Source organism: Microplitis mediator, chromosome 4, assembly GCF_029852145.1.
Source record: "Microplitis mediator isolate UGA2020A chromosome 4, iyMicMedi2.1, whole genome shotgun sequence".
NCBI classification, from domain to species: domain Eukaryota; kingdom Metazoa; phylum Arthropoda; class Insecta; order Hymenoptera; family Braconidae; genus Microplitis; species Microplitis mediator.
In genome coordinates, this window is record NC_079972.1 from 398,880 (window position 1) to 415,488 (window position 16,609).

A 16,609-nucleotide genomic window follows, 5' to 3' on the forward strand; every position below is an offset into this window, starting at 1 on the left:
TGCCTGAAATGTAAAGAAAAGGGGCACAGTCATGACAAGTGCCAAAATGAACTCAGGGGTGACTGTTACTGTACCAACTGTCGAAGACTTGGGCACACTAATAACACGTGTCCATACCAGCACTGGAACACCGACGGCTACAGGGAAATGACAGGATATTGTCGTCACTGTTCTACTCAATATCCATTCGTAAATGACTCATGTCAGACATGCAGAACCCGAGTCGAGATGACACAAGCGGCACGAGGGGCGTACCAGATTTTGCCGCCATAAATAAACAAAAATTCCCGGACGTGACAAGATGTACATGTGATAGTTACTGACAGCGTGATCAAGACTTGCTCAAGAAACCAGTATTTCATAAAGACAATAGTGTTCAATATTATAAACGGGTTTTTAGTTTTTTTATTTTCTAATTACTTTTTGTCAAACGCATGGTACATCCAAATTATTTATTTATGACTAGAGTAATCACTCAAAGCAACATTGCTCAGACTTACCAGCGCATGTAAACATGCCAGTTAAAATATTAATTATTTATTTTTTGTTCCAAAGAGAACACCAGTATTACCACAACAATGTTGTATTCAGTATTTTTTTGTTTGTATTTTTATTTTTATTTTTTGTTTCATTTTTGATTTTTATGTACCTGAAAGGTAGTGAATAAAGAAAGGACAATGATGAGTCCAGAACTGATTCAACGTGATAATACTTGTAATAATTATAGAATTTATAACAGTTATTATATTTTTGCTTAAAAATTTATAACTATTTATTACTCAACTATAATTCTATTTTGATAAAGTAAAGAGATACTCGCTAGAGTTATTGTGAAGCCAGTATCTCTTGATACAGTGTGAGTGAATAATATTGTATTGATTGAATGGAACGTTACTGTCGGCGTAAAAATATTGCTATTAACTTTAACCAGTAATTGTCGCTTTATTATTGACACTACCCTGGTTAAAGTTAAGGGGGGTGGTGTTACGATGTTGGCATCGTTTGCCTCCGGTTGTCATCGGGATAGAACTGTCACATGACTAGTGCGGCAGTTCTGTCTATAAAAGAGTGCGTTAACGCGTTACCGGTGCTTTTTGCTTTATCGTCGTTAGCTTTGAGTAGACAGTTAAGTTCGTACTCACTGCTAATTACCGCTTAGTAATTGACCTGTTCGCTAATCATCATTACTAATTATTAATTTATTCTTAACTCATATTTGTTGGTAACTTGTCTAGTGTCAGTGATAGTTAGTTAAGTAAATTATCCAGTATTTGTTACATCATATCTGTTTGTAACAAATAATAACTCATATCTGTTGTTATACCGAAGACAGTTATTTGAATAAATTGATAGGAAGCCCTGTACCGTTAAGTACAGTAACGATACTGATAGACCAGTGTGTGTGTGCGACGTGGCATAATAGTTAATTATTAGTTAAATAAATAATTATTCTATTAACTGAAACTAGTGTTTGAGTGAATTCACCTGTGCTTTCCCAAGTCCACATTAGACAATTAAGGATCTTCTTAGCTACTACATTGGGTACCAGTATCACGATCCAAGGAGGCGATTTCCAAGGATCAACCAGTTGCCAGTCCAAGGACATCGAGGACAATATCCATCGCCGAACTGAATTTTAGGCTAAGTACTAGTATTAATTTAGAATTGTAAGGCCAGTTCGGGTAAATTAATTTATTGCGAAGGCATTATTAAAGTAAATTCAATAAGTCAGAGTTTCATAAGAGCTAGCGGGGCAAACTTTGACCCACGAAACTGCACACTTTCATCACCAAGTGCAGGATAACGTACCCCAGCGTTACAATGGCGCCCAACGTGGGGTATAACAACAGATATGAGTTATTATTTGTTACAAACAGATATGATGTAACAAATACTGGATAATTTACTTAACTAACTATCACTGACACTAGACAAGTTACCAACAAATATGAGTTAAGAATACATTAATAATTAGTAATGACGATCAGCGAACAGTTCAATTACTAAGCGGTAATTAGCAGTGAGTACGAACCTAACTGTCTACTCAAAGCTAACGACGATAAAGCAAAAAGCAAAAAGCACCGGTAACGCTTTAACGCGCTCTTTTATAGACAGAACTGCCAAACTAGTCATGTGACAGTTCTATCCCGATGACAACCGGAGGCGTACGATGCCAACATCATAACAACGACAACAGAAAAGGAGTGCTTAGCAGTCATCTGGTCATATCAGAAGCTAAGAGGGTATTATGACGAATATCCAGTTACAGTTGTCACCGATCATGCTAGTTTAAAATGGCTACAAAACGTCAAGAATCGAAAGGGTTGACTAGCCCGATGGGTAGCCGAGTATTCGTTGTGGGCAATAACAATCGTCCATCGACCGGGCATCAACAATGAAGCCGCCGACGCTCTATCAAGAGTCTACGAGGGCGTCGAATCAGAACTAGAACAGGTCAGTAGACTGAAGGACATTAGACAACAGTGGTACGATCGAAAGTTATTCGAGGTCAAGGCTACACCAGACCGTTTTCCTCAATGGAAGTGTCTCGATAATGACCTATATTATTATCGACCGCGACACCCCACTCAACTGTTTGAGGATGCGCCAGAACACTGGAAGCTTGTAGACACGGGGGTATCAGTAAGACGTACCACCACGTGGCGAACCACTATTACTGGCCAAACTTATACTATGATGTGCCAGAGTATATCAACAATTGTGACGTCTGCAAATTGAAGAAACCAGATACCAACCCACCTCAAGTCATACCAGGACATTCACCGATAACAGAGTTATGGGAAAGTGTTTCAGTGGACACAGTCGGACCACTGCCCAGGTCAACACACCAGAAGACTCACCTGATTGTCTTGTGTGACATGTACTCAAGATACTTGGAAGTTCAACCCATCTCTGAACCTACAGGTAGTAAAATTGTATTCTTTCTACGTTCTGTATTCAATCGTTGGGGCTACCTGAGGGTAGTTGTTACAGACAACGGAACAGAATTTGTGAATAAGGTAGTATCTGAATATTTACAGACTAATAATATCATACACGAGTTGACACCCACTTACCATCCACAGGCGAATCCTGTGGAAAGAATAAACAGAAATTTAAAGACATTAATCAGAACTTTTCTTACAGATAAGCATTTCAAATGGGACGAGAATCTTCCAGAACTTGTTTATGCTTATAATACATTTGTTCACAGCTCGCTGACCGTCAGTCCAGCTTATTTAAATTTCGACCGTGACCCGAGGTACCTAGATCTCCATCGGGGAGGAAAAGTCTTAACAGAATTCCATAATCCGAATCATCGGAATACCGTGTTGTCGCTAATCGATGAACTAAGACATTACATCGAGTCTTTCATGATCAAAGCTCAGAATAGACAGGATGAGCAGGCACCAGAGCCCAATATCGAGATCGATATCGGTACAGAGGTATTTATTAAAAATAAACAGTTGAGTAAAAAAGCTGATGGATTCGCAGGTAAGCTTGCGGCACCCAGAAAAGGGCCGTTTTATGTACATAGTTTTTACTCAAACAGCTTAATAAATTTATGCGACAAAAATAATGTATTGATAGGGACCTATAGCGTTTGTGATCTGAAAATACCGCGCAGATCCACTAGACACCGAAAAGTCGAACAATGAGTCGTATAGGTGTTAGAAATCTAAATAAATTATTGTAATATTAATACTAGTATGGTACACAGTTTAATTTCAGTGTTATTCCAGAATGGAGGCCCTGGGGCAAGTTTTGTCTTCAAAAGCCAAGTTACAACAAGAGATGTCGGATGCTCGACAGCTGCTTAGAGCGCAGCGATTTCACGGGAAGATCGGCGACCGTCAGTCATATTGGTTGCACCCGGCGTTCACTTCACTCGCCGGTTATTTGGGTTTTGACATACCCGTGACAACGAACATCACATTACTATCAGGGTTTCATCGAAGAAAGAGTAATGTTTTCATCTACCTGGAGAGAGATTCAGTACTAGTAGTACCAGAAGAACCAGTCGAAGTAAAAGCCAAATTGCCAGCCATACCAGTACCATCTGTACCAGTGAAATGTCAGATCACGATGGGTCAACACACGCAGTCTGTTGACACCAACCTAAAGCATATCCTGTCCAACACCGAATGGCAGGAAGCCGTAAAGAAAATCGCCAAGACGATGACAGCGAAGACCACCCGGACAGTAGCCACGCAGACTATTGAAACGCGGCTAGCACCAGTTCCAGAACCAGGGTGCTTGAAATGCAAACAAGCCGGCCATTCATTTGACAAGTGCCCAAATGAATTACGAGGTGACTGTTTCTGCACCAACTGCAGACGGCTTGGGCATACAAACAACGACTGTCCATACCAGATGTAGCGCACGGATGGGTACCAGACAATGAGAGGGTACTGTCGTCGCTGCTCGACGCAGCACCCATTTGAAAATGACTCCTGTCAAGACTGCAGACAGCGAAGTCTAGTGACTAAAGCAGCGCGGGGAGCTTACTCAATCTTGCCCCCGTAAGTTACCAGAAGATGACCAGAAGAATTTATGCATCAACAAGAGATCAGACCAGTATTGCTCAAGAAAAGTGTGATATTATACAATAGTGATTTAATTTATAAACCGGTTTTTTGTTCTTATTATTATACGGTCAATATTATTTTTTTTTTGTTACTTTTTATTTTCATTTTTTTTATTTTGAGTGCATAAATTCAGAATTCCAGATTTTGACTAGTAATAAACCAGAGTAATTGGTTAAAAACTTTTATTTAACGATAGTACAATACAGTAAAAGTTCAGTTTATTTTTATTTTTTATTTATTACACAACAATGTATAAGAATTACTATTTGTAAGCTCTATTTTATTTTTTATTCTTGTCTACTGGAAAAGTGTACCTGAAAGTAGAATAATGTATAAGGACATTGATGAGTCCATGACTGAACTGCTAAGTATTTGATACTAGAAAGATGTCTGTTGACAACATTTATATTTGTATTAATGTTTAATTCATAAAATGCTTATAAAAAATATATTTATTTTGAGTACTGGGATACTTGCTATGATATTGTACAGCAGTATCACCAGATTATGCCACGGTGTGAATGTGAGCTTGCATCGTGTGATATAAATGTTACTGTCGGCGTATTTATCGTTAACTTCAACCGGCTTACCCTCAACTCGGTAGTTGATTCACCCGGGTTAAAGTTAAGGGGGGTGGTGTTACGATGTGGGATCGTACGCCGCCGTTTGAACTCGGGTAGTGATTGTCACGTGCTCCAATATGGCGTTGCCGCCTATATAAGCACGTGCAACCAGTACCTAGTGCTTTTGCTTTTTGCTTTTTGTACTACCAGCAGTATCAATCATAGTAGCTATTTGTCGTACGTGATTACTCTGCCACCGTATCAGAGTCAGCGTTAATTGACGTTATAGTTGGTTACAGTTTGTTAACCAGGTCGATTAACCAGAATAATTATAACACTTAGTTAATAATTATAATAACCAGTTAGTGATATACTAGTATCGGTGAAATATCCGATTATTTAGAGTAATTTGGGTAGTAAGCCCTGTGCAATTAGTCACAGTAACGTTGATATCATACGCAGTTAGTTGTATGATTATCAGACTTGTACCAGTGTGCTTGTGTGTGGCAATTTAGATAATTATGAGTTAAATAAATAATTATCTAAACTATAACTGAACCAGTGTTTTGAGTGAATTTACCTGATCCAGTCCACGCTCCTATAATTAAGTATAAGAGTAGCAGCACCAGGTCAACCACGGATCCAAGGAGGAGATTTCCAAGGATCAATCACGCCAGTTCACGATCATCAAGAACTTCTACACCGAACATTGAGATTAGGCTAAGTACCTAGGTTTAGTTTTAATCTTGTAAGGCCAGTTCGGGTAAAATTCTAAGAAAGACGAAAGTAAAAATGCCGATGATGACAGTACCGTCCGTACATGTCAAGTGCCAAATCACTATCGGTCAGCATATTCAATATGTTGACACCAACCTGAAATATATCCTGTCCAACGTAGAATGGCAGGAAGCAGTCAAGAAAATTGCTAAGGAGATGGCTCCAAAAATAACTAGTACGATTGCGACTCAGACAATCGAAAACAGACTCGCACCAGTTCCAGAACCAGGGTGCCTAAAATGTAAGCAGTCGGGTCGATCCTTTGACAAATGTCCAAATGAACTGCGTGGCGACTGTTTTTGCACTAATTGCCGACGACTTGGGCACACCAATAACGATTGCCCATATCAGATGTGGCGTACAGATGAGTACCAGGCTATGAGAGGCTACTGCCGCCGCTGTTCAATGCAGTATCCATTTAAGAACGAATCCTGTCAAGACTGTAGACAGAGAAGTGCGGTAACCAAAGCAGTGCGGGGAGCGTACTCAATCCTGCCCCCGTAAGTACCAGACAACGACCAGGGATTTATGCATCACTCAACCAGATATCCGACCAGATTGCTCAAGAAGAACCCAGTGTGATAGTCAACAATAGTGATTTAATTTATGAACTGTTTTTAGTAGATTTCATAAAAATCTAACTATTGTATTTGTCCTCATGATGGAATTTCCGAAAAATTTTGCTACCTCTAAACTCAGCTCGATGAGCTGAGTCAGGAAATACATTCAGTTCAAAAGTTTATATATGTATTTATATATATATATATATATATATATATATATATATATAATATAACGCGCCGTTCTCCAACGATAGCGTCCGCAATTCTACACCGATCTTAATGAAACTTAGTATACTTATTCTATGGACGATTACCTTGGATGAGTTCGAAGATGAGCCAATTCGGCCAATAAGTTTAGAAGTTATGGTTAATTGAAATTTTATAAAATTAAAAAAAAAAATTTGTTCGCCGCTTTAACTGGATGTAACTTCTAAACGGAAAGAGATAGCTTATTTTCGTTTGTTCTATGTGAAAGCTCGTCCGATTGCCTACAATTTTGACTATACAGCTCATTGATTGGACCATTTTTTCTAGTAGATAAATGGTTTTGAACACTTACAAAATATTATAAAAACTAATTTTATGCAGGTTTTCACTACGATTATAGCCACAATTTTAAACCGATCACCTTGAAACTTAGTATACGTATTTTGTGGGTGACTATCTTGTTCGAGTTTGAAAATGAGCTCAATCGGTCGATTAGTTTAGAAGTTATAGCATTTCAAAATTTTCAAAATGTCCAAAATTCATGTTTTTACTTATTCTTCCTTCAATATCTTTTGAATGTGATAACTTATCTACTTTATATCAAATTCATCTGAAAGCTCTTCGAATAAGCTTTAATTTTCATGCTTATATATATGCCTAGACCACTGAAATTACTTATTTTACCATTCATTTAATGAAATTTTGCTATTGCATTAGTTCTCCTACTTCTTAGTACATTCATGGAGCTACTTAAATTCATATTATCGCAGTGTGACACTTATAAAATCCAAACATCTCAATTCAGTGGGTATATACAATTTCGTTTTATCGACAGTTTATAAATGATATGATATATCAATAACAAGATTAACATTAGTTATGATGATAATATTCTCTATATCTACTCGTCGTTTAATATTTTAATAGGCTTTTTATTTCAAATATTAGTACTAATTTTAAGTATGACACATTGATGTATCGCAATCAATTTTTAATCTTAGAATATTTTATTAGTAGATTTTATTGGAAGCAAATTATCGCCTTTGTCTTTATGGTAGAATTCTCGAGCATTAAAACCATAATCTATCATAATTTTTCGAATAGGGTCCGGAATACCATTGGTCCGATAGTTTGAATTTATGCATACGTATCTTTAAATAACGTCAAATCAAAACATATAGTGCATTATCATCAAAAATTCTTCTGAAGCTCATGTAGTTAGCTTCAATTTTTGGCATTATACGTATAATTATTTGATTCTTTTTGTTTTATTATTTCGAGAATTTTTAAAAAAATGTAGAAAAAAAATTTTTATTTCATTATTAATTATCATTTGAACAGTGAAAAAAATTTAACAATGAGAAATCTACTTCCATTTCGGCTGCCGAATGGCCTTTTTTTTGTTTTATTATTATATGGTCAATATTATTTTTGTTTTGTTTTATTTTCTATTTTTTGTGAGCGCATAAATTCAAAACTCCGAACTCAGACAGTTAGTGAACCAGATTATTGGTCTAATATTTATTCGACAGATTAAGATACAGTAATGTTCAGTTCTTTTGTTTATTTTATCATTATAACAGTAATTATAGAAAAGGGTATAAGAATTATTATTCATATTTTTTGTTTTACTTTTTATTTTTATTTTTTCCTACGATCAGAAAGTGTACCTGATAAGTAGAGTAGTGTATGAGGACATCGATGAGTCCATGACTGAACAATTAAGTATTTGACATAAGTATTTAACACACGTTTCCAAAAAATTAAAGGAACAAAAAAATTTTATAAATTTTTTAGTGATTTTTGGAAGGCTGTATTTTCGTTAAAAATGATCGTATCGAAAAAATAAAAAAAGCAAATTGAAGCTTGAAATCTCTAGTTTAGAGATTTTCCAGCAAAATAATTTTTTTGAGCCACGGTTTTTGCGGAATCATAAGAAAAAGGTCGAGACAAAATTTTTCTAAATTTTTTGGTTTTGTTTTTTAGGTCTACGGGGCCGGGAAAAATTTTTTCAAAAAAAACAAATTCATAGCTCGTTTAGGAAATTTATTCAGCTACAATTTGCTTTTTTTTGTTTCTCTGTACAACAATTTGCTGCTGAGATATCAGCCTTCAAATAAAAAAGGATCCTTTTGTCTTTGATTATTGGTATCCCAGCAAATAATGGTCGCACAGTAATTTAAAGAGCAGTTTAAGAAACTTGAATAAATTCTCTATAAGCTCCATTTTCAATTTTTTCAGGAAAAATTTTTTTTTATCCTTGATATCCATTTAAAAAACCCTTAAGAAATGGCCATTTTCTGGTTTTTTAGTCAACTCATCGCTACTCTGGAAATATCGATTGAAAAAATAATGTTGCCAGGTGATATTACAGCGTAATATACCCCTAAAAACCCTGGAAATTTTCAGAGTGATCCATTGAACCGTTTGTCCGGTCCGATTGCTCAAAGTTTTGCAAAACAATTAAAGGAACAAGTTTTTTTCCTTAAATTGTGAAATCGTTCTCAAAATAAGAAAATAAATTTTTTTTAGATTTTCTTTCATTTTTGCGTTAGTTATTCAGTAAATGTAAGGCAAAGAGAAAAAAAAATTTTCTGAAAAACGAAAAAAAAAAAAAAAAAACGAATAAAACGTATAAAAAAAAAAAGTAAACAAATTCTTGTTTACTCGTTTTTCATAATTTTTTTGTTTTTTTTTCTCTTTGCCTTACATTTACTGAATAACTAACGCAAAAATGAAAGAAAATCTAAAAAAAATTTATTTTCTTATTTTGAGAACGATTTCACAATTTAAGGAAAAAAACTTGTTCCTTTAATTGTTTTGCAAAACTTTGAGCAATCGGACCGGACAAACGGTTCAATGGATCACTCTGAAAATTTCCAGGGTTTTTAGGGGTATATTACGCTGTAATATCACCTGGCAACATTATTTTTTCAATCGATATTTCCAGAGTAGCGATGAGTTGACTAAAAAACCAGAAAATGGCCACTTCTTAAGGGTTTTTTAAATGGACATCAAGGATAAAAAAAATTTTTTTCTGAAAAAATTGAAAATGGAGCTTATAAAGAATTTATTCAAGTTTCTTAAACTGCTCTTTAAATTAGTGTGCGACCATTATTTGCTGGGATACCAATAATCGAAGACAAAAGGATCCTTTTTTATTTGAAGGCTGATATCTCAGCAGCAAATTGTTGTACAGAGAAACAAAAAAAAGCAAATTGTAGCTAAATAAATTTCCTAAACGAGCTATGAATTTGTTTTTTTTGAAAAAATTTTTCCCGGCCCCGTAGACCTAAAAAAATAAAACCAAAAAATTTAGAAAAATTTTGTTTCAACCTTTTTCTTATGATTCCGCAAAAACCGTGGCTCAAAAAAATATTTTGCTGGAAAATCTCTAAACTAGAGATTTCAAGCTTCAATTTGCTTTTTTTATTTTTTCGATACGATCATTTTTAACGAAAATATAGCCTTCCAAAAATCACTCAAAATTTATAAAATTTTTTTGTTCTTTTAATTTTTTGGATAAGTGTACAAAGATGTCTGTTGACAAATATAATGTTTATATCCATGTTTACTATGTAAGACGTTTATATAAAAAGAAGATTTGTTTTTGACGAATACTGGAATACTAGCTAGAAAAAAAGTGTACAGCAGTATTACCAGATTGTGCCACGCTATGAGTGTGAAGGTTGTATCGTGTGATATAATTGTTACTGTCGGCGCGGTTATGATAATTAACTTCAGCCGGCTTATTATCAACTCGTTAGCTGACTCCACCCGGGTTAAAGTTAAGGGGGGTGTTACGATGTGGGATCGTGCGCCGTCGCTTCGATTCGGGTAGTGGATGTCACGTGCTTCAACATGGCGTTGCCGCCTGTATAAGCACGTGCAACCAGTACCCCACGCTTGCTTGTTACCAGCTTTTTACCTGCGTTTTACCAGTTTTGATTTAGTTTGTGTCAAAGATTTCTCAAATTTCTCATAAATATAACCTTCTCTAATAAGTATTTACCCTGCAAAATTTTTATCGTATATTATCCGAATTATACAGATATGGTTCGAACTCTGTAGTAAATAAAAACCACACATCATTGAACAATGTTATAGCAGTCAAAATTTAAACTTATTTAATAACCTGAAAGATAAACACGTTAGATTTTACACATACGATTGTTCATTTAAAAGTTATCCAAAGTTAGTGACATTAAACTTCATGTCGACATTTTTACAATTTTTCAAGTTAAAAAATTTTCAAAAAAAAAAAGAAAATGATCAAAACCACAAGATAAATAATGGAAATTGAAGCTTGTTAAATTTATGTCAAAAGAAATTTTCGAATCAAACTAACAAATGTACTTTTCCAGTCAGGGTATGGCCATATGGCACTTTTCTTCACAAGAATGGTTTTTTAGTCAAATTTTCATTATTTTCGTAATGAGTTATGAAAACGAGATTCCGAGTCAAGTAACTCAAATAAGATAACTTTTCCATCGAAATCGATCAGTTTCAGAGCAAAAGATAATTGTTTGAATAGTTTTTATAATTCGAATTGTTTGAACTATTTGATTCGAAACTCAAATCGAATAATTCGATTTGATTCGTATCGAATAATTCGAATATTCGCAGAACCCCTATATTGTACACATCCGATGAGAATTTCACCCTAACGATATAAGCTCTGGGGACACATTTTATCATTTTAAAATGACAATTTTAACCAAAAGGTAGTGAAAGCGGATAAAGTTACTAAGGTTAGATTTAAATTATCGTTATGAAGTACAGATTATCATAATCTTAAATGATAATTTCAAGCTCTATGTCTTTATGTCAAATTTGAACGTTTAAAATACGATATTAATTTTGACTCGGGCTTAAAAAATGTCATATTTTTGAATTATACAAAATATCCATTATGTTAACTTCCACAATTTTTTCAGGAAACGCGATATTAAAATCAATTATCCAGTCTCCAAAGCGTTTAAAAAAGTAAGTCCACAGGGAAAAAAATTAATGAAAATAGACAAAACGGACGAATCATTTTTGAACACTTATAAAATATATAAGATACATTTGAAAATGTATACAAAGTAAACTTTGTATAAAGTAAAATCAAATCGCAAATTGCATACATTTACTTTTATAAATACGGTACTTTTTATAATAATTTATTAATTTCAAGACAAAAATTCAACTTCGGATTGAATATTTTGCCTTGCTTGGTCTTCAAATTTTTCTCGAAATTCTTTCGTGGCAAAAATATTTGGTATTTGTAAAAAATTTTGCAGCACCTGAATGTGATAAAACAACAATTGATTACAATGAGTCATTTTTGATATTTATTTAAATATAAACTAATTCATCATCAATATACCTTCAGTCTTAATGCTGTATACATTGGTTCGCTGAGAAACGAATATTCTCCTCGAATTTTGTCTCTATATTCTGAGTAAACTTCAGAATTTGATCCTAAAATAGCCATATCTAAATCTAATAAATAGTGAGCATCTTCACTACCAAAGGCACCATCGATTTTATGTTCTTCAGTACTGTGAATCGCTATTGCTTTCAGGAGTGCACAAGTTTCATCTCGTATTTCATCATCCTAAAACACGATTAATTGAACATTATTAAAAATAAGGAAAATTAAAGATTAAATGTCGTTTTGAAAATGATATTATTAATGACAATCTAAGTCAATCGAAACAAGCCAATTTCAAAACAATGCGAATTAGCAAGTTACAATTCGTTATTAATTAATATTTCATTTTAGCCCTTTCCCAATCACATCTGATTGTTGTTAAGAAAAATGTTCTTTTTGGCTGTGATCATCGACACAAATTAAGGGGTGCCTTTAAAAACTTTAATAAGTTTTGTTACGATGTGGGATCGTACGCCGCCGTTTGAGCTCGGGTAGTGATTGTCACGTGCTCCAATATGGCGTTGCCGCCTATATAAGCACGTGCAACCAGTACCCAACGCTTTTTACTTCTAGCTGAGTTGCTTTATACTTCCGGCTTTTGCTTTAAGTACTACTTGCAGTATATTTTGCATAGTAGCTATTTGTCGTACGTGCTTTTACAGCCACCGTATCAGAGTCAGAGTTAATTGGTATTATAGTTGGTTACAGTTAGTTAACCAGGTCAATTAACCAGTATAATTATTACAATTAGTTAATAATTATAATAACCAGTTAGTGTTATACGGGTATAGGTGAATTTTCCGATTATTTGGAGTAATATTGGGTAGTGAGCCCTGTGCAGTTAGTCACAGTAACTTTGATATCACACACAGGTAGTTAAGTGATTATCAGAATTGTACCAGTGTGCTTGTGTAGTGGCAATTAGATAATTATTAGTTAAATAAATAATTATCTAAACTATAAACTGAACCAGTGTTTGAGTGAATTCACCTGATCCAGTCCACGCTCCTATAATTAAGTATAAGAGTAGCAGCACCCGGTCAACCACGGATCCGAGTAGGAGATTTCCAAGGTCAATCAACGCCAGTTCACGATCATCAAGAACTTCTACCCCGAACATTGAGATTAGGCTAAGTAGCTAGGTTTAGTTTTAATCTTGTAAGGCCAGTTCGGGTAAAATCAAAGAAAGACGAGTCTCATAATTGAGTTTAGCTGGGTTGGACTCGCGAAAGCTACATCCAACACCAAAAATATAGTTTGTACGTAAACCCGACGTTACAGTTTCCTACAAGATTCTATCATCATTTCTTGAGAAAAAACTTTTTTACTTCCCTCTAAAAAATCGATGATTTTCGAAAAATTCGGGAAGTTATTCTTTTCACCCCGATTTTTGAAAATCGAGTTTTCATCAGATGTCGACGATTTGAGGTCCTAGGAAACTATTCTGACTATTTTCAGAATGATGTCCGAGGGTATGTATGTATGTGTGTGTGTGTTTGTGTGTGTGTGTGTGTGTGTGTATGTGTGTAAGTGTGTGTGTGTGTAAACTCTTTGTAACTTTTTAACTAATGAACCGATTTAGATGGTTAAGGTAGCAATCGAAAGAGCTTGGTGGCCATCAACTTTCCCGAAAATTTCAGATCATTTGATCATGTAGGCTCGAAAATATTGGCGAATTACGAAAAAAAAAATTTTTTATAAATTTTTAAAAATTCCTAAAATTTTTTTTACCGCTGTAACTGCATCTGCTATAAATGTCAACTTAACAAACATACGCTTTGGGTAACTCCCGTGCCGGCGGTAAAAAAATTTTTTTTTGACAATGATGAACCATTGCAGATACAACAAAAAAAAATTTTTTGAAAAAAAAAATTTTGAAAAAAAAAAAATTTTTCAAAATTTTTGAAAAAAAAAATTTTGAAAAGAAAAAATTTTTTTCAAAATTTTTTTTTTTTCGATAATCGATCTTTTTGATCGAAGAAATGAAGATTATCGGTAAAAAAAACATTTTCAAATCGAAAAAATGAACAAAAACCGAAAAACTACCAATGAGGTGATTTTTGACAAAATCGATAAATTTAAAGCTTCGGGGCACTAAGAAAGAAAAATCGCAGCGATTTGAAATTTTCATGGTTTTTTCAGGACACTTTGAGGTTGAAAAAAAGACGAAGATATCCTTTGTTCATCCGTTATATCCAAAGTTATAGCAAGATTTCCGAATATCCTTAAATTTGTGAATTTTGACCTGTTTTTTACTAAACAATATCGTTTTAAAATATTTTTTTCTATCAAATGCCACTAATTTTGCCTTATAGAGAATGTTTTCCAGTTTTCAGAACCCTGCTTCCATTCTCTGTACGACCAATACATCCGGAGTTATTGATTATCATAGCCAAAATGGACTTTTTTGCTTTGATCAATGATAACTCGGCGCCAAATCGTCGTAGAGACTTTTTCAGGCCACCAAATTAAAAGGCATAAAATTTCCTAGAAAAGTCATACAGTCGGATTATTCAAAAAAATTTATTGTCGCCCATAGAGTTATTGAAAAACCAGCAAAAATTTTGAAATTTTTTTTTTCGTTGGTTTTCTTATGATTACTCCGGAACCGTACATGATAAAAAATTTTGAGGTCCAGATCTAAAAACTAGAAACTTGCGGCTACAATTTGCTTTTTTTATTTTTCTTATACGACTATTTTTCACCGAGTTACAGCATGTTGAAAATCACCTAAAAATTTCGGATTTTTTTTCTATCCCTTAATTTCTGTGACCAGTGTGATATAGGCTCAACGCCAATCAAAAATTATAATGTTAACTAAAATTAATATTTCAAGTTAACAAATCAGAACATTAAATAAATTTAAATAATATTATTATTTAAACAATAATAATAATAAATTTAAACAATAATTATAAATAAATTTAAATATTTCGATTTTTATATTGTTATAAGTAAAATATTGTACATGCGGGTGTATGTGTGGGTGCGCTTGTTTCCATGCCATTTCGTCACCTACTATAGACTTAAATGGGTCTGGACGATAATATTCCAGTCGGTCGTCCACAATTCTCCATTCTGAATGATTGTTTGGATTTCTACGTACATATTTATCTTTAATATTCAACCAGTCTTCAGAATCTTGATCTTCGTACATTCGGCTAAGAGCGTCAGGACCCTCGTTTTCCGTGCCTTTTCGATGTTCCACCGTAATTTGTTGAGACAGTAATTCCATTGCCCAACGTGCGAGTCTTCCATTGGGATCACGTAACGAATGTAGCCATCTTAGAGCAGCGTGATCTGTAATTACTGTAAATGGTGTACCTTCTAGATAGCATCGAAGTTTCCGCACTGCCCAAATTACTGCCAAACATTCTTTCTCTGTTGTTGTATATCTTGTTTCTGCACCTCGAAGTTGACGACTCAGTCCAATGATCAAATATTCTTTTCCGGTGTCCAGATCTTTTTGTACCAAGAAAGCACCCAGTCCAGTATCACACGCATCAGTATACAAATAGTATGGGAGATCAAGTCGAGGAATAGCCAACGGCCTAGCTTCCACTAAGGCCTGTTTGAGCTGTTGAAACGACTGTTCTTCTTGTTCACCCCATTTCCACTCGGTGTTAACTCCAGTTAATTTATTGAGAGGTCCTTGAGCTTTAGCAGCATCTTGTAGATGACGATAGTACCAGTTAACAAGTCCCAAGAAACTGCGAAGTTGTTTTCTATTTGTCTGTTTCGGATAATTAACAATTGGTGCGATCTTCTCTGGATCGGGATGAAGTCCATCTTGATTCACGATAAAACCCAGAAATTTCACTTCTGGACGGTAGAATTTACACTTGTCAGGGTTGATTAATAATCCAGCTTCTCGAAATACCTCGAAGACTAAACTTAACATTGCCTTGTGTTCATTCAGCGTAGTACTGATGACTATCCAGTCGTCCAAATACGCGAATACTTTTTCTGACCAATCCAGAGGCAAAGACCGATCAATTAATCTTCTATGAAATGTATCCTTAAGTGCATCCATCGCTTTTTGAAATGTACTTGGAGCCCCAACGAGTCCATAGGGCATTCGCAGCCACTCAAACTGCCCTCGTCCTTCTACAGAAAAAGCGGTAAGAGGAATCGACGCAGGAGTCATACGAATTTGATGAAAGGCTTCTTTCAAGTCCATAGTACTGATCCAAATTGCTTCATGTAACGCACTTAAAATTCGCAGCATATTAGGTAATGGATGTGCAGGCGGTATAGTAAATTTATTGATCGGACGGTAATCTACGCAGAACCTCCATGTTTTATTAAGTTTTAATACCATCACTGGCGAACATGACCACACACTGTAACTTGATCTGATGAAATTCTTCTTCAATAATTCATCTATTTGCTTGTTTAGTTCTTCGTTTATCAATGGACTTCGACGATATGGTTTTATTCTCACAGGTGTAGCTTCTAGTTTCAGAACGATCTCGTGTTCAATTTAATTTG

General features: G+C 34.7%; 1 protein-coding gene across 3 annotated transcripts in view; it reads right to left on the bottom strand.

The window, feature by feature from the left end:
- LOC130666603 (uncharacterized) overlaps positions 1-16,609 on the bottom strand; it is a 53,797-nt gene that overhangs the window by 15,138 nt on the left and 22,050 nt on the right. Inside the window, exons 4-5 of one of the 3 annotated variants that reach the window (XM_057467757.1) lie at positions 12,071-12,301; positions 11,704-11,987 (exon numbers count right to left, since the gene is read on the bottom strand). In XM_057467757.1, the coding sequence (XP_057323740.1) occupies positions 11,874-11,987; positions 12,071-12,301 (345 nt within the window). In that variant the 3' untranslated portion in view covers positions 11,704-11,873. Of the gene's footprint in view, positions 1-11,703; positions 11,988-12,070; positions 12,302-16,609 lie in introns of those variants that run through there. The other 2 variants (XM_057467756.1, XM_057467758.1) reach the window with 2 other exon arrangements.